General features: G+C 39.3%; 1 protein-coding gene and 1 long non-coding RNA gene across 7 annotated transcripts in view; one reads left to right on the forward strand and one right to left on the reverse strand.

Moving 5' to 3' along the window:
- Positions 1-15,696, reverse strand: part of IDE (insulin degrading enzyme) — a 53,703-nt gene extending 38,007 nt beyond the window's left edge. For 2 of the 5 annotated variants that reach the window (XM_066191184.1, XM_066191179.1), the window contains exons 1-7: positions 15,251-15,464; positions 7,058-7,242; positions 5,439-5,646; positions 4,466-4,635; positions 2,201-2,323; positions 733-845; positions 170-332 (exon numbers count right to left, since the gene is read on the reverse strand). In XM_066191184.1, coding sequence (XP_066047281.1) covers positions 170-332; positions 733-845; positions 2,201-2,323; positions 4,466-4,635; positions 5,439-5,646; positions 7,058-7,242; positions 15,251-15,363 — 1,075 coding nt within the window. In that variant the 5' untranslated portion in view covers positions 15,364-15,464. The other 3 variants (XM_066191183.1, XM_066191181.1, XM_066191180.1) reach the window with 3 other exon arrangements.
- Positions 15,683-21,029, forward strand: LOC136293961 (uncharacterized). 2 transcript variants are annotated; one of them, XR_010722280.1, is made up of 4 exons: positions 15,683-15,853; positions 16,454-16,595; positions 17,087-18,241; positions 19,570-21,029. It is a non-coding gene; the product is annotated as an uncharacterized lncRNA (long non-coding RNA). The 2 variants fall into 2 exon arrangements; XR_010722279.1 differs by lacking the exon at positions 19,570-21,029 and having other exon boundaries at positions 15,698-15,853; positions 17,087-19,563.
- The last annotated feature ends 598 nt before the right edge of the window (positions 21,030-21,627 follow it).

The raw sequence follows: 21,627 nt of genomic DNA on the forward strand, positions 1-21,627 counted from the left end.
TAATTCCTGCTGCAGAAACAAAAATAAAGCACAAAATGACTCGGAGTTCAAATTACTCAAACAGATGAAGGCTTTAACATACAGAGGTCTATTTGAAGTGAAACATAACTAGACTTTAAAAAACTGTGTGATCAAATATGTTTCAATTCTCTACCCTCAAAGGACTTACCTTTGGCTTTAAGCTCTGACAGAAGACTCCCTGGGCCTTCATGCCCAATCAGATGGCCAAGGTAATGGCCAGGGTTTGATTTATAGTACTTCTGAAGGTCGGGTATAGGAAATGTGACATAAAGATTTCTAATGTCCTTAATGGGTACCACTTTGTAAAGTTGCTGAGGAGAAAAACAAACAAGACGACCCATAAACAAAGGGAAACTTATTTACTGTATTCGTGCCAGGAGCATGTAGCGTGCTCCCTTTACACACATACACATTACAAACACATCTCAAAAGTATCTAAAGCTTAGGGCAACACTTCAGCCATTCATGATACCAACAAAGAAAACAAATTATCTCACAGTTGCTTACAGCTGCAACCAAATGTGCAACCTTTACTATAAACTATACAAAACTATACTCAGCATGGAGAAGTGGGTGAAAAATCAGTAAAAAAATATGGAATTTAACAGGGACACTGATAAAAGAGTAGTGAAGTGCACAATGTGTTACTGAAACATAAAAAATAACATTTAAAATATACACTCTGGATGGAAGACGTATCTCTGTACGTACCCGGAGATGCTCTTCTTGGAAAGGATGTTCAGGAAACTCTGGTATAGGGACATTTTTATTCTCTACTTCTGAAAATAACTTTACCACTAAGCAAGTCAGCTCATCCAAGGACTCTAGAATAAAGAAACATTAGGAAAAATGGTCATTATATAAGGATTCTGATAATCTTCTTTTAAAATATTGTTTGGGAGAGTCATGAATTATACAGAAAAGTAGCTTTAATGGTGTTATGATCTTTAATTTCAGAGAAAAAAAATCGTATTTAAATTTTGAACTGTAACATGTTAGAAGCACCATGCTTATTGAAGGAAGGCTTCAATCATGATTAAAATAAATCCTGTAACTGAAAACATACTTTACATTTCACAGATTAAACTAAGTTAGAAAGATACATAAGATACTGAACACTTACAAAAATAAACATTTCACAAAAAGTTTAAGGGACACAGAATTACAGCTGCAAATTTTCTAGTGTGAAAGCCGCTTTGCCAAAACTTGAATTTTCTTTAGCCTCACCTCAGGTATACTGTGAGCCAGGTCTATCCTTAGCACCCAAAACACACACACCTGTGACCCGTTCAAGCCCTTCTAATTTTACATCCATTCTAATTTCAGTCTGTGACTGCAGCACTTTGCAAGAATGAAAGAAGACCTTTTGCAGAAAGAATACAATGATGCGCATTCGCCTAAACTGACCTAGACCATTTCTGTTGAAATTCTGCCTTCAAGAAATGCATTTTGGAGCACTTATCAAAGGGAGCAGAAGATAAGAAAGATTCTTCTGACAGGTTTTTAGTGAAAGACTTCCAAGGGTGGGCATTGGAAGAAACAAAACATCAGTTTCTTGGACATCTCAAAGTACAACCTTAATCCTTGAAAAAATTCTAAAAGCAGTTACCTTGTTATCAAAACAATCCCAGTTAGACTGACAAAGTAGAATCTTTCCTGCCCAATATATGCATGCTCCTACACTACACTAACAGAACTGTGCAGGGAAAAAAACTAACAAAACAGTGTAAACCAAGAGGGTTCCCTATATATTAAGAATTTGTGAACTGCATGTTACTCTGTTAAAGAACACCAGTTTTTATGCAAATCAGCACAATAAACATTAATTTAATCATGCAGGGACAGTTTTCTTTAGTACAGATTTACAGTTGCCAAGGTGATTCTTACTGAAAAAGTTTCCATGTACAATTCCTCAGTGAACTTGCTTTTCAAGAGCTAAAAAAGCTCATTTTCCTCCATTCATACTCACCATCCGAGCATTACTGTGAAACACCATATAAATACCAGTCTGCCAGTGCATTTTCAAAAAGCCAACAATTTTCACACTGTTATTAAGCATTTGGCAAACCTACATAAAATATCATCTCAGCTGCTGAAGGTTCTAAGCAGTTGGAACCTCCGTTTTTTTTTATTTCAAGTATAGACATAAAGCCTTACTCAACCAATAGAACAAACTCACCTCTTCCTAAGACACAAATAGCCATTAAATTTGATGAATAATAAGTAGAATGGAACTTCAGTAGCTCTTGCCTTACATCTATTCCTTCTTGGGTTGGTCTAGTTTCCAGAGTGAATTTGTTCCCTGTAACATAAAAACAATTAACAATATTTGATGTTTAATAATATTTAATGTTTGATGCTTAATAATATTTAATGTTTATGAAGTTACAGATCAAAAAGAAATATATAAACTAGTCAGTCTGCTTTCCTTTGGATGGATAGTCATTTTAAAAATAATCAATATGCATAATAAGAAAACTGGATCAATACTGTCTTATGTTTTTAATATTTTGTCTATATTCTTCACCATCTGGAGACAAATTAAATGGTGAAGTTCTAGACAACCTACTCTGTTTACTTCCACAGCATCAATAGATAAGTTAAAATAAAATAACACATAGTTAAAGCTTCGTCAGTAACTGCGCTGTTACAGTAGTGGAGGACATTAGGAAGTGGCAGTCAGAAGACACCTTACAGATGTAGGAAAATGGACACTAGCCAGTGCAGAAGTGCCTGGAAAATTACTTGACACTGAGGGTAATGATGGCGAAGAATCACCATCACAAGCATTAATTCAGGGAGATCAGTGAAGGATATCCGGAGAAAAATGCACACGCTTAAAAAGAAAATTGGAAGATGCATTTCTTTCTATGGACAGACAAGGAATAAAAGTTTGCTAACCAAACAGGGTGCACAGCAATGAGGAGGGACCTGAAGCATCAAATGGAGTAAATCCCGTACTCTGCTGGATTAACACATCTCAGCTGATCAAAAGGAAACAGTAAGGATGCCAAATGCATCACAGTTGTCATCTCTTTGGGTAAATAAAAACCATCAAAGCTTACCTCTACTTCTGTAAAGTCACACCTACTGGGAGGCAATGTGCTGTAATTTAATTTCAGAATCAGAACCCAATCTAAGGAGAAAGGAATATGACTAATACCGTTGAATTTGAGCACATTTTGGGTATTCTACCCAAGAAAACATTTCACTTGTGTGACCTACATAACCTTCTTAAACTGTACAAAACTATTTCTGCAATTTCCACTTATGTTTTCTGCTACATAAAAATTACATCATGTCTTCAATAACAGAGATTACAGAATGTACTTTGAACACCTGCCTAGTAATTCACAGCTCCCGAGGCATTCTTTTAAAATTTACCTGTTTGGAGAATGGAGTTACAGTTTCACTTTTACAGACAGCCTGTCTGTCTTCAAAGGTCAAGAGAGCAATACCTGCTCTTGTGGCAGGTGGACACCAGACCCACAAATATGCTCTCCATCAACAGATGTAAAGGCACATCTTGTCTTTTTAGAGACAGAGGAAGAAACCACTACCTTAAAGCCCATTATATGCTCTCCCATCATCCTATTGTACCCAACATTTGAGTCAATTATTCATAAAGCAAACTGACCCATCCACAAAACACTTTTTTGAGTACATTATACTCAATGATTAAACAGTGCAGTCCTGTTACTTTGAAGGTTACAAAAAGAAATTCATGTAGAAAATAATGCCTATCAAAAAAACCACCCAACATTTAAACTTCGACCAAAGCAACAAACATTTGTGGTTTTGTCCAGAACTATGGTATCATAACTTTAATGCTTTTTGAATTGAGGTTGTGTGGTGTTTATTTTAAATTGTTACTAAGCATTCTGTGAATACTTTAGCCTGAACAAAAAACAAAAATACAGCCACAGGATTGGGATTTGTACAAGATCATTTTGTCTGTCTCCTACTGTTGTACTCTATGGTTCAGATTTTGTTTCTATACTCCTACTCAGTAACTTCCACAGTATTTTGATCTTTCTGATTTGACCTAGTCGCTGTCATCTAGTCTAAATGCAATATTAAATAACAAAAAGCATTGTGGCTAACAACAATTTAAACACCATTTGTTCACTTTGTTATACACAAAGACTTAACAGTACCAAATCATGACAAATCCAGTAACTGGAAAACAGCACCTGCTGCAGTAATTATCAGAATTTAACAGTTGCTTCATCATTGTACTCGAAGTCTTGGATCCCTTTCTTTCCTATGCTTTAGTCTAGCTCTGTTTAGCCTACAATATGAAAAATGTGATAAAGCACCATAATAAACACGCACGGAGAGGAAAATAAGAGAATTGTTAAAGTCTGCCTTTAGCAATTTTATATAAACAATAATACTATGTATGTTATACAGAATTCCACTGGATAATTATATTCTGACAAACCTGTTCCAAATTTACTGAAGGGATGGTTGGGGTTTCCAGTAGCCTTCTCCAATTGAAACAACCTCCAGGCATCATTCATCAGATTCTTCTCATGCTCAGAATCAACAGCATTCACTTCCCTATCTTTGCAACTTTCGTCAAACAGGGGGCACAGGAAAAACTGGGCAAATCTAAAGGGAAAAAATTCAGTTCAAGTCAAGAGTACTGTACATAAATTGTAACAGAAAAATGTAAAGCTTAGTACCTCCTGAAAAGAGCTGAATACATTATTTTTTAATGCAGAACTTACAAGTTCCATATGTTTTGATACTGATTTAGTATCCTTATTTCTCAATTTCTTTGTTTATAAATGCAGACAACACGTTCAACATACAAGGTAGAACAAGAATCAAGGGCCTTACATCACAATTCCCACAGTGAAAATTTCTCCTATTCTGAGGTTTAGCTGCAAGAGGCTCTTAATTTCTCCAATCGAGTAAGTCTTGTCAGACATCAGGGAGAAGCAAAAAGAGAAAACTCACTCTACCTCACTGACTACACACCTTTCAGTCTCTGTCCCCTCCCACAAAACACGAAGATTTCAATAAGTTCCTTCTACTAAGAGCATCCTTAAATACTTCTAGACTTCACCCTTGTTTTGCTGTCAATATGGATCCCATGGGAAGCACAGCATTTGATTGCACCATCCCAGTATTTGCACAATGTGTAAATTCATGATCATATTCTGTGTCCTACATTTCCAAAAATATTCAGTGTAAACACAACATTTTAACTTCAAAAATTCTGTCTCAATGAAGAACTCTCCTAGATTAAAAGAATCTCAAACTGAAAAATATCTGGTTATCAATTTTAACTAAAGATGGTTTTTACCTTTTTTAATATCATAATGATAGAACTATCGAAAAACTTTTACACTAACAAATTCAAGTAGAACCTCTGTAACAAAAATTTAAATACTAAAAAATGTGTTTACCTGTCCAGTGCACCTTCTAGATGTTCATGTGACACATCAAAGTAATAGTTGGTATGTTCACCACTCGTGAAAGCATTTGAGCTCCCAGCATGCTCGCTTAGAAATTGGCTGTACTCATTTTCTTTTGGATATTTCTTGGTTCCCAGGAACAACATATGCTCACAAAAATGACTAAGCCCGGCAATGTTGGGGGGATCAGACAAGGACCCTGCAAGAAAAAAAATTCATGTAACTATTCATAAAAAGTAATACTAAAACATTGTCTTTTAAAGTACCCTATATTAAAGTATGTTGCTTCAAGCAATTATATCCATTCTGTGGCTATATGAAGATACTTGTGTAACTACAGTCAACTAAACTTAATCTTCAAAAAATACTTAAAAAATTAAAATTAGTAACTGAACCAATTAGTGTCTCAAACTGCCTCTCCAGATCAGCTTGCACTTCCTTATACAGATGATTTTCAATTGAAGTCCATGACTCATAATCTGTAAAGACCTGGCAAATCACACTGTTCTGAAATCTATACCTTGACTTTAATAAATGCATTGTGTTAAGAGGCAGCAATTGCCAACCACATAATTAAAGAGGTTTTTACCCTATGGTTTATAGGATGAGTGATAACCTATACTTGCCTGAACACAAGCAGCTATGGATGACCAGTTAGTAGGTGTGAAGGCAAACAGATTAAATGACAACAATGATTTGGAAGAATGGAAGACAAAGGCAGAAGTTTGAGAGTGGCAGTTCTGCCTCGGAGAGTGCAGTGACATGCAGTGGGAGGGGAGATGAAGGCAACAGATACATCTCCTCCAGCACATGTGCAAGAACAGGATGCTGCAGTTGGCTATCACTGCCACAAGACCTAAACAAAACCACATTTGGGATGCTATGAACTAGATAAAGATCTGGGACAGCCACCCCCATAAGAAAAAAGGACAGAAGCTTTGAAGTCCCTCTATTACTTCTGCCCTAACACAAACAGCAGCAGGAGCTCTCGACTACAAACATGGCAAGAGGGTATTTAGGTTATGCACACGTGCATCATCGTACTTTCCAATCAACTGAAAAACTACACAAGCTTGAGATACACCTCAGATACAAGAAAAGGCTTCCAGTATTCCAAAGAGTCAAAGTAATTGCCTTCCCCTTCTACTTCCCGTATTTCTGTTTGCACACATAAGCACCACTGAAGTCAGGGAGTGCCTCTCTAACTTCTCTAGCGCTATAGCATTTTCTCACCTCTACACATCAACAACTTAGCATGAAAAAAAAAAAGTCTGACATGACAGATGGAGCTGTCTGAAATAATTGCACTTGCACCCGCCCCTTTTCTGCTTACAAAACATCTTTCATAACATGAAACTTAATGGTTAAAAGCAGTCTTTCAACTGACTGAGCTACACTCGAGTAAACACAAAATACAGTAAGAGCATTTAGCTCTTGTAATTTTCAACTTGATGTGTCAAAGAATTAAATAAACTATAAATTACAATAAAAGGCTAGGCTGCCAACTGCATCCTGTCAATTTATTTGCATACCAAGATACCATACTTCAAGATACCAAAACTTGAAGCGTTTTTATTAATGACATAATAAACACAACATGAATTGAATACCTATGTGGACGTCAAGTGCTGCTGAGGACTTATCTGTGGTGGGGTCACTAATGAGAAGAGCTTTGATGCCATTTGCCAGTTCCAGTCCACGATATTCTCGTTTATCCTCAGGTGATTTGATAATTTCATTTGTTATTCTCTTAATAGCTGGATTGTTCATTTTGTTGTTTGTCTCCTTCTGAAACCTTAAAGAAAACAGAAGAAATTTCTTATTATTTTCACTTGAGCCTTGCTAATATTTTAGTATTATATTAGACAATACAGGGCAATACCAAGAGCTAGAAGTTCTATCAGGCGCAAAATTCACTGAACTTGCCTAAAACCGAGATCCTGAAAGACACTGCCGCTAAAACATAAAAGAAACATTGAAGACCAAGAAACACAATAAAGATGTAGATCACTTAATCAAATGCTTCAGGTATCACATTAACTGCAATTTAAACAGCCCAAACTTAATAAATGTCATGCCCTTATTGAATTATGACAAAAAATTAAATAAAAATGAAGCATATACTGCTATCTCAAGTATATTTTCAAACTTCAGGAAAGAATTTCATGTATCTGAATTGTTGATTATATTACACATGTTGTAACTCTGATTGTCAAATAAACAAAATTTTACTAACAGACCACTGGATCTGTACACTCAAGCAAGAAACGGTGATACTGTTTGCCACAGTGCCAGAAAAATACAAAGACTGCAGAACTGCCATGATAAACAGGAACAGATTAGCTCACATATTTAAACTACCATTAGTTTAACAGATGCTACAAGACACCCTTCCTTAAAGGTACAATTCTGAAATGCTAAGAAACTAAGTGTGGCTGATTCAGAATCTGAATGTCTCCAAGCAAAAGCTATAAACAATATGAAGTAACTTCCTAAAATGTGCAGTTCAATACTTTTTAGTAGGAAACATATGAACTAGTAAAACACTGTTTTCTCACTATGAAATACTTTAAAAAACAAAAGTGCAGTCAAATGTAATCACTAAACAGTAGCTGAAATACTGAATTTCAATTTAAATGTGTACACTGTCACTTAAACTGGTCATTTATCCACTAGTTTACCCTGTGCTCAGGCTAATCCTGCTTGGAATATCTATGGGCCTTCTTCCACCAAAAAAATGCAGATACCATTGAAATATGAAGATCACTCCAAGTACCACAACATCTCTTTCTCTGCATCAACAGCGCTGATACAAACTATGCTAACAATTAAAAGGTGCCTCCATATCCAAAGTTCAGAGTTTTAAGAAACACTCTACTAAACTTAAGCTATTGTGTAAAATTTTTGAAGTGAGAATAGATACTTTTCATATATGAAAACCAGTAACTAAACTGTTCTTGATTGTTTTTCACTTGCACACAAGTTGGATTGATAAATCTATGTATGTGGGAGAACAAGGACGACCCTTAAGCTCCTGATTCGGTATTTGCTAATGACCACCTGTACCTTGGTTTTCAGTTAGAATATTCTATCTCAGTAAGATATTAGTTGCTTGTCGGAAGACACATATATACTATAAACTACTTGAGTTGTGGGGTTTTTTAATGTTATACAATTTCCTTGTCATCTGATATCTCCTTGTTATTTCTACACCACATCACTAAGCCACAGAACCTTACTGTTTGTTCAGATGACTCATCTTTCCAATGTGATTCATCAAATTACACAGCTATGAAACTTTATAAGATTTCAACTGATGTCTTGTGAAGCTGTACACCTTTACTTCATCTTATTATGATTCCCTAGTTCGGCCTCCTTCATGGGCTACTTCCAGCTTGGTAGTGAAATTCCAGTACAGGAAAAACCTACAATTTTCAAAAGGATGACATCAGTAATTAAGCCTTCAAACGAAGGACCGAAATTTGTATCTCCACCTTTACAGTTATTTCAATGGGCATTGTGACTACAACAATCTCTAACTTCAAATGGGTTTGCATGATTACCTATGATTATTTTGCTGCAAAGTGAATCATAATACCAGACAACTCAAATTAGAGCATGGGTTGATCAACTACGTGATACTCCTGGAAGGCAAATACGTCAAAAGGACAAGACCAACACCTTCCTGCTTATGTACTGTTCCTCCTGCTGATACGTTATTACACTACAAAAGTGAGAAGCAAAAAAAAACAAAAACCACTTTAGAGAGAACTTTTACACCATTACATTTTCTTAAGGAGTAAACTGTAATACCTAATACTAAACATTCCTTCATATGACTGTTTTCCTGTGCAGCTCTTAAATAAGTGCAATTGCTTTACAAAAATACCACATTCCATTCTTCCACACCAGAATCCTAAAACCCTATAAATCACTTTTTGACAACAGAACTGCTTTTAACCACACACCAAAAAAAAAAAAAAGAAAAAAGAAAACCAGAAATCCCATACTTATTTTTTGAGAAGTAGCTTAATTTCTAAAGCCACGTTCAGAAGCTGTCCTAATGTCCAAGTTCTATAGCTATTTGCTGTACTTTCATTACAGTGAGCACTGGATGCTGCTGGGCAGTAGTGAAACAGTTCTTCCACAAAGGAGGTGCTGTATTTATTGCAGAGCTAATAGCCTAAAAAAACATTAAAAGAAATATTGCCATGCTACTTTCACAAAACAGAAGCAACAGAAAAAGATCCGATAAAGCCAAAATAGCAGGAACACTGAGAAGCATTACTGTGGCAGTGGAAATTCTTCCACTGGCGCAAAAATCACAGGTGGAAAGATGACAAAGGTAGAAGGAAAAAAGAATAGGGATGTCTGAACTGAAAACAGTGTCCCTACTCAAAGAATAGGAAATATTTTTCCTCCTCATCAAAACTGCTTCACTTGTACAAGAAAAGTATCAGTTAAAACCAACACTGAATTTTCAATTACAGCACTTCTAGTGAAATTATATTCTACTCTTTGAGGTTTCATTTTTGTAATCATTTCCAGGCAGGCAGTCCCTTGGAACCAGCAAGGCTCTCTGGGGATGCCAGGTTTCACCTGCAAACAGAGCATTACAGAGTGGGATTAAGTGATATATGATTCTGCTTCACTATTTTAATCTCTCAGAGTTATTTTAGTGAAGTTACTTTAATTAAAAATTACCCTGTGTAGTCAAATCTAAGTCCAGTGTTTGAACAATTAAAGGACCATATTTGAAAACCAATTAACAGAAACTCCTGAGGGTTGCTTCAATGCAAGAATGTGACTAGCTAATAAAAATATGACCCCCAAGGCACAAACTCCGAAGTGCTTCTCAAGATTTTTTTTGTCATGACAGTATGCACATACTGAAGTCAAGTACTAGCACACAGGTCTGCTCCAGATAAAAAGCAAGCTACCATCTCAGCAGGTTTTGATGCTTGCTTTCTGTGCGCTGCCTTGAAACTCACGTTTGCTTGAAGTTTTTGTGCAACTAATTGCTTACCATTTACCAGAGTGAAGTGAAACCTACGGAGTGAGAACCTCCGTTCTGTCCTGCAAGGAGTTACCATTGGTAACATGTTCTCTGTGTTGTTTACTAATCCATCTTGGTTTACATGAAGATTTCTCCAGATGCCAATGTGTGGAGTGAAAGAAGTGCTGTGTGCTTTGGCAAGAGGCCCAGTGCTGCAGAACTACCAGCCAGAGCTTTCTCACCTCTTACAGGGATGACAGCACCAAACTGAGCACTCTGGAGGTGTCCATGAACTTCTTCAGTTGCAAGCTCGGGGCTCTGCAACAACCAAGTAAATCTGCATTCCTGCACAGCTCTGCACTGCTCCTCTTTGTCTCTTGCACCTACTTCTGATCATGACAGCAGTAGAATTATGCTACCAGTAAAACAATCAAGAATCCACCTACTCTTCCATTCACCTGTATGTTATAAGAAAAATGGGGGGGTTTAAGACTAAACTGTGGGCAGGAAAGTTAAATCAATTCAGGTGAACATTACCAAAAGGGATTCTTCAGGAGACTATCCATACTCTTTCAGGTTACACATTCATCAATCATTCTTTTAGACACTTAGAGATTGAAATACCTCATGATTCAACATCCATAAAGCATCAATCTTATATGAATTTGCTTGTCATGAAGCTAGAGAATGTATGAGATCCCAACACATTCCTGATGCTGATCTAAATAATTCTGATTGCATGCACAGGCAGACAGACTGTATAAGTAGATAAACTGTTCAAAATGTTAGCATGTTTTATCACTTTTAAACTCATCAGGAATTCAGCATACTACTTCATACACAAAAGATCCAACTACAAAGTCCCACAATGATTTAATCAGTGCTCCCAAGTTATTAAGAACAACTAATCATGCCAAATCAGGCAAGTTTGAAGATGATGAATATTTATGAGGTTTTGTTCTGTAGTTCATTTTGAAGAAATTCTAAAGTCTTGCTACAATTAAAGCATTTTCAGAATCTCAGTCTGCAGCTTTTTGCCAAGTCTGTAATTGACTTAGAAAATTCCCTCCTAATGATGGTGGCCAGGGCAGATGCCTGCCATGCTCTTGTTTCCCAGAGTCCAGCTTCTGCAACTTCTAGATCACAGCAGTAAAACTTGGTCTGCCACAGGCTGCACTGCCAACGTGACAGCAGAAACCCTGGTGTGCAACACCGGTGTACAGGAATTACCAGGGGCATTAATGAGACCATACCACGTGTGACCTTGGCAAAAACAAGGGCCCTGGTCGGTTCACATGTGAGATCAGGCCCCAGCTGAGTAACCGGCCTGAGAATAACAATGATGTGCTGGCCAAATGAGATGGGATATACAATCACGACACCATAAACCTAGTTTACTGCCCTAAATCTACAGTCCTAACTTAACTACTTGTTTACCTCCAAGGTAAACAAGCTCTAACCACATTCACCAGAAATAAAATAAATTCCCTAACAATTCTTCGCTTCAATATCTTACAAATAATATAAAATAAAAAAAATAAAAAAAAAAATAAATTCCCTAACAATTCTTCGCTTCAATATCTTACAAATAATATAAAATAAAAAAAAATAAAATAAATAAAATAAAATAAATTCCCTAACAATTCTTCGCTTCAATATTTTACATATTCCAAAACAGTTTTGAAGCCTTTGATTACTTGGAAGACCTGGGGAAGGGGGGGGGTTAAGCAAAATTATCCGGTTTTAATATTTAGATGTCATTAAAATACAGCGTCATTAAAATTTTCACCAATTTCTGGTATAGTAATTTGGCTTACAGCAGTACTTTCAAATAGCATGTTAAGAACATGACTGATCAGACTAGTTTCTGTGCTACGTGACCAACTGCTTCAAAGCACATTTTACACATTTTCTTAAGAAATGTACTCATTAATTCAATTAATTGCTTTATTCATTGAATTCTTGCAGACCAGTGGCTCTCATTCTCTCTTCTTCCCCCCTGACATTCTTCTTCCATCACCCTACAGCTGCAGGGCTTGCTTCACAGCCCCAGGACTGTGGTGGTGTCCAGCATATGGCCCTGCACACACAGTGGGAAATGTTACACTGGATGCTACAGGATAGACCTCTGTGCTTTATCCTAAGTTCTGATGTGTATTTCATAGGTTTTATGTGCAAGTAGCACATCAGATTGCCCAAAACTCTTTGTAAAGCCAACTCACTTAATGCTTTATGCTACCATCTGTCTTACACCCTCAAAAAGAAAAACTTGTGAGGTTTGAATTAAAAAAAAACCCAAAAAAACAAGATGAGACTAAAACTTCAGTTATACTGCATAACAACAAGAAAATCACAGAAAGATGAGAGAACTGGCAAGAAAATCTGATCTAGCAATAAAAACAGAGAGAACTTTAGAATTCTGAATCATTAAAAGCACTGTAATCCCACATTAAAAGCAACACTAGAGCTTTGACATGAGCAACGAACCCACAACAATGAGCAGTTGACAAGAGTCAGCGGTGTGTTTCAACAAATGAAGTCCTGGCTGTTCACCTATTCTGTAGTTTAGTTTTCACAATTTTGGACAATTCAGTTCTGGTTCTACTGTTAAAATTATAAATAAACTCTCAGCTCTACAGCATTCTTTTCCATATCAATTGTTCAGGCAGGCCACAGTTCTGACTCATTCCAAAAACAAGATGCAGAAGGTAAGTTTTCAATAGAAAGCTGTAGTGAAACAACTTTCAAACAGGATCCATCAAAACTCACCTTCTTACATACATACAGTGCTATCTCATAAGAATATTTTAGCAACATATGGGCAGTATAAAAGCTGAAAGCTAAGATACTCACTGACAGATCATACACATACAAATACACAAGCAGACACAAAACTGACTAAAGCAATTCCTCTAGACTTTTATTACAAACTTTTTGATTTCTATGCTGTTAAAAGATCAGACACCGAAGTTACTATAAAAGCATCTAATACAATAAAATAATTATATCAGAAATATCAACCCCAGATGCCATTTCTCAAATAGTCTGACTGCATTTCTAGTAAATTACTTCTACAATAAACAGCAACCACCCCTTTAGCCAGGAACCTAATACCTTCCAGTACTGTGAAACACCGAAGGTAATGAACTTCTTGTCCCTTCCCTCTTTCTTCTGGATCTAACGGGGAGGGGAGTGCTACTGTATTCATGTGCAAAATAAGTTACATACTTGACACTTCAACCAATTCTCAAAGGTACCGTTTCATCCAAGGAATTAAACCACAGCCTTACACTGACGGAAGACAGAAAGGAGAAAGCGAGCAAAAAAAGCAAGCAAACATAGAATTCCCAATTAGAATAGGCAATTTTAATGCTGTACATCAGATGAAAAGAGGTGAGTTGTAACTGAGAAATTATCTTGCTACTTGACATAGAGACGAAGGTTAAAAATGTTATGGAAAGAAAAAATTCATGCATGAACAAAACACAGAGATGGAAACAGGGAACATGCAAGTGAAAAAAGATTCTTAGTTTTCACATCTTAAAAAAAATCATCACATGCCTGCTCTCATTTCATTATCATTTATGTAAATCCCAATTCACAATTAAAATCAAATGGACTATTAAATCATGGTTGTAGGCAGTATGAAAACATAACAGGCCTACTCACATACTTAAAGTCCAAATACTGCATATATTCACATGCGTAAAGAGGAGTAATCTAGCAGGAGAAACTACAGCCTGAGAAAAGTATTGGCTCCGAATATACGTCGTGGATTACCTTTACAATTCTGAAGCACAAATAGCAGTAATGAACAGTAACAGCGCATCCGAATTTTGACACGCGAGCGCTGACAGTATGAGTCATCATAACTCACTTTTTTCCCGGGAAAGATGCTACTTTTGACGTCTCTAACTCGTGCAGTATTAAAAATAGGTTTGGCTACTAAAGTAACAGATACAGTGTTAATGAAAGAAAGAAAACAACTTAGCCTTTGTCCCTTACCCCACCTCCCTTCCCGAACAAACTTTGACGAGTTGTTACGCAGTTTAAATTGCCTCTCCAAGTGAGCTATGCCAAACCTCCCGCCCGCTCCTCCCTTGGTCGAGGTTAGTCGGGGTCTCTCCAATGGAGCTGGTGACACTGGTAACACAAACATGCAATAACTAACCCCGCACAATGCCAGTGCCAGATAACTGGTCAGAAACTGAAGAGGCCACTCCCATCAAGTCTGGGTAACTGATAGCAGCCCCTTTTTAAAGACTTTAAACTTTTTTTCTTTTTCTTTTTTTTTTTTTTTCATAATTATGTCTTAGGAAGACACGTCAAGTTAAGTAACACGACAATTCACGGAGGTTTTTTGAGATGGAAGGAGAACAACAAAGCAAGCCCCCGGGCAACGAAAGCCACACGGCTGATGACCGAGCCTGCTTTGTCAAAGGAGGTGCAGCCGCCAACACCGGAGCACGTCAGCCCGGACTCTCCCGGGCGGCCGAGCAGGACACACGGCAGAACTCAGGGCAGGACACAAGGCAGCACTCAGGCCTCCTCGGCAGACACGGCCCGGCCGCCCCCATCTCGCCCACCGCCTCCCCGGAAGGCTCCGGCGCCAGCCCCGCTCCGCGGCCCGAGCCCCCCCGGCTCCCCGCCGCGCCCGGGGCGCTCCCCCGGACTCACAAGGTGCCCCCGCCCGGCCGCGCCGCCGCCTCTTACACAACACCGCGGGGGCTCTCCGGCCTCACGGCCCCGGGGCACACGGCCCCGAGACCCGCGGCCCTGCCCCGGCCCCGCCGCGCTCGCACCGTACCCGAGAGAGCCGTGCCGCCGGCCCTGAGGAAAAGAGCGCGGGGCCGGGGCGGCCCAGGGGCGCGCCCAGCCCGGCAGAGCCCGGCTCAGCACAGGGAACAGCCGCTGCCGCATATCCCTGGCGGCCCCGCCGCCAGCACCGGCCTTGCCCCGCCGCCGCCCGGCCCGGCTGCGCTCGCCTCAGCACGCGCCGCTCCCCGGCGCCATGTTCTCCGCCCGCCTCCCCCCGCCGCCCGGCCAATCCCTCCCGGCGCCCGCGGGGTCCCGTCCGCCCTCCGCGCCCGGGCCTGGCGGGACCCGTACCTGCCGGTGCCGGGAGCTGCCGCCTCTGCCGCCGGGAGGGCCGGGGCTGCGGCTGCGGCTGGGGAGGGGGCCGGGGGCCTCTGGGAGGAGGCGGAGGCGGTGGAGGGGGTGGGTGGCTGGGCGGGGAGCCGGGGCGACACTCGCCGCGGCGGGGGGGCCGCGCCCGGCGGAGGCGGACGGGGCTGCGGCGCGAAGGGCGGCGGGGCGGCCCCGGGCTGCACCCGCGGAGCGACCGTGCCGTGGCCCGCCCGCTTCCTGCGGCCGCGCTCCGCGTCCCTGGCGGCGTTTGCCGAGACAAAAGGTAATTAGACTCCTCGTAATTTGAGCACGGTGGGTGCAGTGCCGTCCTGAGAGGCAGAGATTTCGGGTGTCAAAATCCTCCGTCCCCCAGGGAGAGGTCGCTCGGGCAGCTCTCCCTCCTCCGGGCGCTCCCCTTAGAGCCCGCTGGCCGCCGCTCACCTGCCGCGGAGCTCTGCGGCCCCGCCGCGCCGGACACGGAGCTCGCCTCGCAGGGTGGGTTTACGAGGTGTAAATGCTGGATAAGGTTGAACTTCTAATATAAAACCGTAGATTTGGGGTTCTAGGGCGATGTGGTTTTTTATGGGAAAGTCGTTGATGTGGCTGGTTGCTTTAATTCCTTTCTAGGAAGAAACAAACCCCAAAATTTAAACAAACAAACAAACCCCACACAACAACAGAAACCAAATCAAACACACACAACCCCCCCCAAAAAAAAATCCCAAAAAACCAAATTAAAAAAAAAAAAACCAACAAGTCACCCCCCCTCCAAAGAAAAAAAAAAACCAAAAACCCCCCAAAAACAAAAAAAACCCCCACTGTTTGAAGGTCTGGTAATATGCCTTCTTCATGTGTATCTATTTTTCTGTGTCTTATCTCTCAGGGTTATGAAGGGGGAAAAAAAAGTGAGACAAGAACAATGTGCTACATTTAATGCCTGATTTTAACTTCCCGATTGCTTGCCTTTTATAAATGATGGAATATCTCACAGCTGGAAATTCACAGAACCCTCCTGTCATAAAAAGGTACAAAGACGTGGTAAGACGAGTTACCTAATGTTATTTCTGTACTCAAAAATGGAATTGAAGAGGTATGAAGTAACTTTAAATTTTAGTCAGCTTTGGTTAAAATCGCTGTTAAGAAGCGGCAGCATACTGCTTCATACGGTCAGCAGAACCAACAGGGAACCAAGACAATCTGTCAGGGAATTTGGGTAGATGTTCATCTGCTGGTTTCCAGGGAGGTCTGTGCTGCTATAGAGATGCTCTTACCCCTACCTGAGCTCCCAGTTTAAAACATTTGTGCCTACATCAAGTACACCCACACTTCTGGCCTCAGTTTAGACATGGAACTCAAGTTAACTCATCCTGGTTGGAGCAAGGCATTTGGTAGTTTTCACCTCAATCAACTGTTTGGATTTAGAAATGTGTGGGTGCCTAATTTTAAAACAGTATGTTAACTCCTGTGAAAATGTCCTCATGGGATTCTAGTTTGAGGCAGTCTGGGTTTTTTCCAGTGCCTAATGCATGTAAAAGTGAAGACCAAGCTGGACAGAAAGAGGACAGGATAAATGGTGAGCTGTTAAATCCGAATTCCACCCTGCTGCTATTGCCAGTGCGTCAGAGAGGCTCATCCCATGGTGTCTGACAGAAGGACTGCTGGGTTTAGTGCCCCTTCATAATCTGTCTCCTCCCCTTCAGGAGCAGCTGGGGGATTAAGGGGTTGTGAATTGGAGTCGTTCTGTTAAATTGAATGTACAGTAGAAATACTTCTGCCTTTGGTGTTAATACAGTTACCATATAGGGGTGAATGCTGTAGAATTATACAGTTTCAGGCAATTTACTCTTTTCTCGGGTCCCGACAGCGAGTTTGTTAGCCTAATGTAGTATATATTTAGCTAATGCTGGCCTGATCTATATTTAGCTGCTCTAATAAATCCTGCCTTTTCCTATAAATCTTGCCTAGTATGTACAGGAGCAATCCTGGGGAAGCAAGGTAGGCTGTTCCAGCAAGACTCTGGTGGTCTGCTAAAACAGAATCTAAAACAAGCAGTTCCGTTTCTGTGGTGTGATGAAAGATCACACCTCCTCATGAATCTAACATAGTTATTGCAGCAGAGGTATGCAATAGAGGTCACGCCTACTGTACTTTACACCTATTTTATCCATTGTAAGCTTATTTAGCGGCTATTCAAAGTCACTGGTGTGTCCTGGTTTCACCCCAGCCGGCAAGTAAGGACCAGGCACCCGTTTCCTGCCCTCCACCCATCCCGGTGTAATGGGGAGGAGAATCAAAAGTAGAACTTGACGGTTGAAACAAGAACAGTTCAGTAGCTGAAACAAAATAATAGTAAATAATAGTAAATAGTGATAGTCATGATTATAAAAAGGTAAGGGATGCACAATACAAACGCTCACCACCTGATAACCAATGCCAGACCCTGCCCCCAGGCCCTATCAGACCCTTCTGGTTAACTGGTAATATAAATTCCTAGTTTATATTCTGGGAACGACATTTTACAGTGTGGAATATCCCTTTGGCCAGTTCAAGTCACCAGTCCTGGCTACGCTCCCTCCCAGCTTTTTTTTCCCCTGCACCTCCTCACTGGCAGAGAATGAGACACAAGGAAGTCCTTGATGCAGGATAAACACAACCTGACAACAACCAAGATGTGAGTGTGTTACCAATATTATTCTTATGTTGAATCCACAACACTGCATTGTACCAGCCACTGAGAAGAAATTAAATCTATTCCAACCAAAAACAGAACACACTGGTGTTTATTCAAATCAGATTGTGTTCTTATACTCTGACCCCTCTCTATGTCCATTTATACTAGCCAAAATTACAGTCATACACTGTTTCAGATATCTTTTCCATGTTTTAATGATCTTTTTAATAGGACACCCTCAGCAAAATAAAGAGGACTTGTGAAATTCTTTTCTCAGTCTGGTCCTGCAATTAAGATTTCTTCCCCATGAAACGTTAATTGCTTGGAGACAATTGGTGCTTTTGGTCCTGCCCTCTTCATCTGCCCTAGTAGAAAAATAGGTGTTGCCTAAAAGACCAAATGAGCCTAAGTATAATTTAGAGTAAATGTGGAAATTATTCAAATACTCCCCTGAAAAAAACCTTGTGAAATAGCAGTGTAGAGATCTCTCTTCAGGATATGTGACATAAATGTACAGTGAGGGAAAGTGATCTTCAAAATAGGGAGGTTAAAAATAATTTAGAATAAAACAGTATTTCATCTCAGCCTGAAAGCTGAGAGACATAAGTGTGAAACTCTTAAGTACAGTCTTGTTAGGCTTCTAAAGGAAGTATGTCTTTTCCACATAGATAGAATTCTGGACTAAATTCGAATTATAATTGTGTATAATAGACCTTTGTAGCAAACTGGCCTCGGGCTGAAAAAAAGGCGTAACTTATGATTGTTATTTCCATTCCAAAATAAATAGAGGCAATTTCATGACAAGACATATATGAAAAAAAGAATTGTCTATTGGCTGTTCCCAGTATAAAAATACCGAATGAATAAAACTAAATTAATAAAATAATTAAGTTAAAAGATAGTGAGGCGAAAGAGCCTTCCTGTTGACTTCAGTCAGTGCTGTCAAGGCTGATGTTTCCAGATTTCCTAGTCATTGTTTCTTTTCTTGTTACCTAAAGGATGTCATCCAGCTGCACGTCTTAACTGAAAATAGGTAACTGGATGGAAAATTACTTGCTTAACTCTGAGCTAATCACACAAATGCATACATCCCCCTATGTTACCACTAATTTTTTACTACAGTGACTATAAAAAGATATAAAAGTGCTACCATCTATGTTGGACAGTGATCTGGCACACACGCCTAAAAAAAATAACTCTTTTATTCTGTGTATTTTCCTGGTTAGTTGAAACCACTTCTGGTTTTAATCCTGTTATATGCATTGAGGCCTTAATTTTTTTAACAAGAAGGTAGTTATTTTATTGCATTTTCTCTTTTCTTTGAACAGCGACATAGCTATCCTTTTACCTTGACTGAAAGAGAGCCCTGCCCTCAGCTGAGAATATACCAGTACTCTGTGTGTGTATGTCCTTGTTGTTTACGTTGCTGTATGTGCAGAACAGACTTTAGAATATTACTGGCCAACTGCTCAGGCTGTTCAAAGACTGGAATTTGCTTTATGTTTATCTGAGGTGCAGGTGATTTCCCCTTTCATGTGAATATGCAATTAATCAGCAATTTTTTTACTATGTCACTGGTAGTATTAAATGTTAAACTCTCCATATGCTCAATACAGTTGATACATTGTGTAGCATCTTGGCAGTCAAATCGTGTTACTAAGCCTTGAAGAAGTCTCACCCAAACCTTGTAATTTGTATTAATTATATCTCTCCATTATTATATCTTGTATAACCTCTCTTTATTTCTAAGTAATAATGTTCTTTGTAAACAACTTTACTACTTTTCAGGCCTCCATACCTACAATTCCCCAAGGGATCTGATACAGGCCCTAGGAAAAGTGTTTTGTCTGTGAATATCATTGTAATTCAAAGACTTTTTGTTTGCAGGCCTTAGTTAAAAATTCTTGATTCATACTTGGGGATTAATACCATCTTCTGACACTGTTACATTTGCTGTTGTGTGTATTATTATGTAATTTAGGTTTCTGTAATGTTATTGTCTCTCTTTAAACAAAATAAAACATTTGTCACAGATGAAGTACCTGTCTTCTTAAAGGTCATTCTCCCAACGACTGTTAAGACTGTGGCCTAAATATTCTTGTTTCCTTTTCCTCACATTTATTTTTATTGCTTGTGAAATGCTAGCTCCCTGTTGCTCAGTTTGTGTTTATAGTGTATTAGTATCATTAGGCTCTACCTAATCTAAGAAAATGTACAACCTGCGCTATAAACTGACCTTGTAAAACACACTTGCAGCCATTAAACTGAATGCTTTTTTAAGCTAACTTGATTACCAGAAATACATGTTTTCCACTTACTACAGCAAAGGTAGCTATCAGCCAAATTTAACTTTCAGTTAAATCAAATAAATTGTTATTGTTTCAATGCAGGTTTGAATGATTCTTTCTGTGTCTGTGAGAGATGTTATATTTTGAGGAAAAATATGACTTTCATACTAGGAAAGAATGAACAAGCAGAAGTTGGAAGAATTTTGTGTTCCGGTGCTGCCTTTTTTTTTGTGTGATCCATATGAGAGAGTATAGAGCAAAAGGTAAATATTTAATTATTTGCATGCTTGCATTTGACTTTTCAGTCTAGCAGTAGCTACTACACAATTGTCAGTACAAGTGATTTTTGCTGTTAGCATAGGTGGAATACAAGAAAGCAAATAATAAAGGTGTTCTCAATATGTTTGCCACGGATTATATTTATTTTCCTGCTTGGTTAAATCTTTGCTTAGCTGAAGCAAAATGTGTTATTGTCGTTATTAGTGTTTATCGTTTGTTCTTTGTGCCTAATGTAAGATTGATTTGCTATGGCATTGTTCTAACTCTTCAAATAAATGGTAGAGGAACATAATGGGATGTTGCTTCATGTCACTGTCAGGAAAATTACTGCAAGCCTTATGGGTTAGGATTCATTTGTCACTAACTTTAAAAACTCATGGAGAAGTATAATAAGATTCAAAGCAGAAAACTTCAGGGGGGAAAAGTGTGTGGACACGTGCAAAATTATAGATGGGCAATCTAAATTTCAGAAATTGCAAAGGCCCTAAAACAAGAGCAAAGCACTGTAGGCCATAACAGGTAGATGACAATCTGTAGGAGCCAGTACAGATTTAAACAAAAAAAAGCACATTAGACGAATCTCCTCTAACATCTGCTTCTTCCCCTCTACCCAGAAGATCTGTTATCCTGTCATAGATCTCCACCTAGCAGAGCATTTAATAGTGCCTCAGAGGAAGCTCTCACAGGGAAGCCAGGCAAAGTGGTTCACATGATGCAGTTTCAAAGTAAAAGAATGGATGTGGTGCACTAGTAGTGCTTTGTCCTGAGCCTGTAACTACTTATTTTCATTCTTACGTAGGATTTTCCCCCTACTCGATA

The sequence above is a fragment of the Chamaea fasciata genome, unplaced genomic scaffold (genome assembly GCF_029207755.1).
Source record: "Chamaea fasciata isolate MVZ Bird 193981 ecotype frontalis unplaced genomic scaffold, bChaFas1.0.hap1 SCAF_9, whole genome shotgun sequence".
In the NCBI taxonomy this organism is placed as follows: Eukaryota; Metazoa; Chordata; class Aves; order Passeriformes; family Sylviidae; genus Chamaea; species Chamaea fasciata.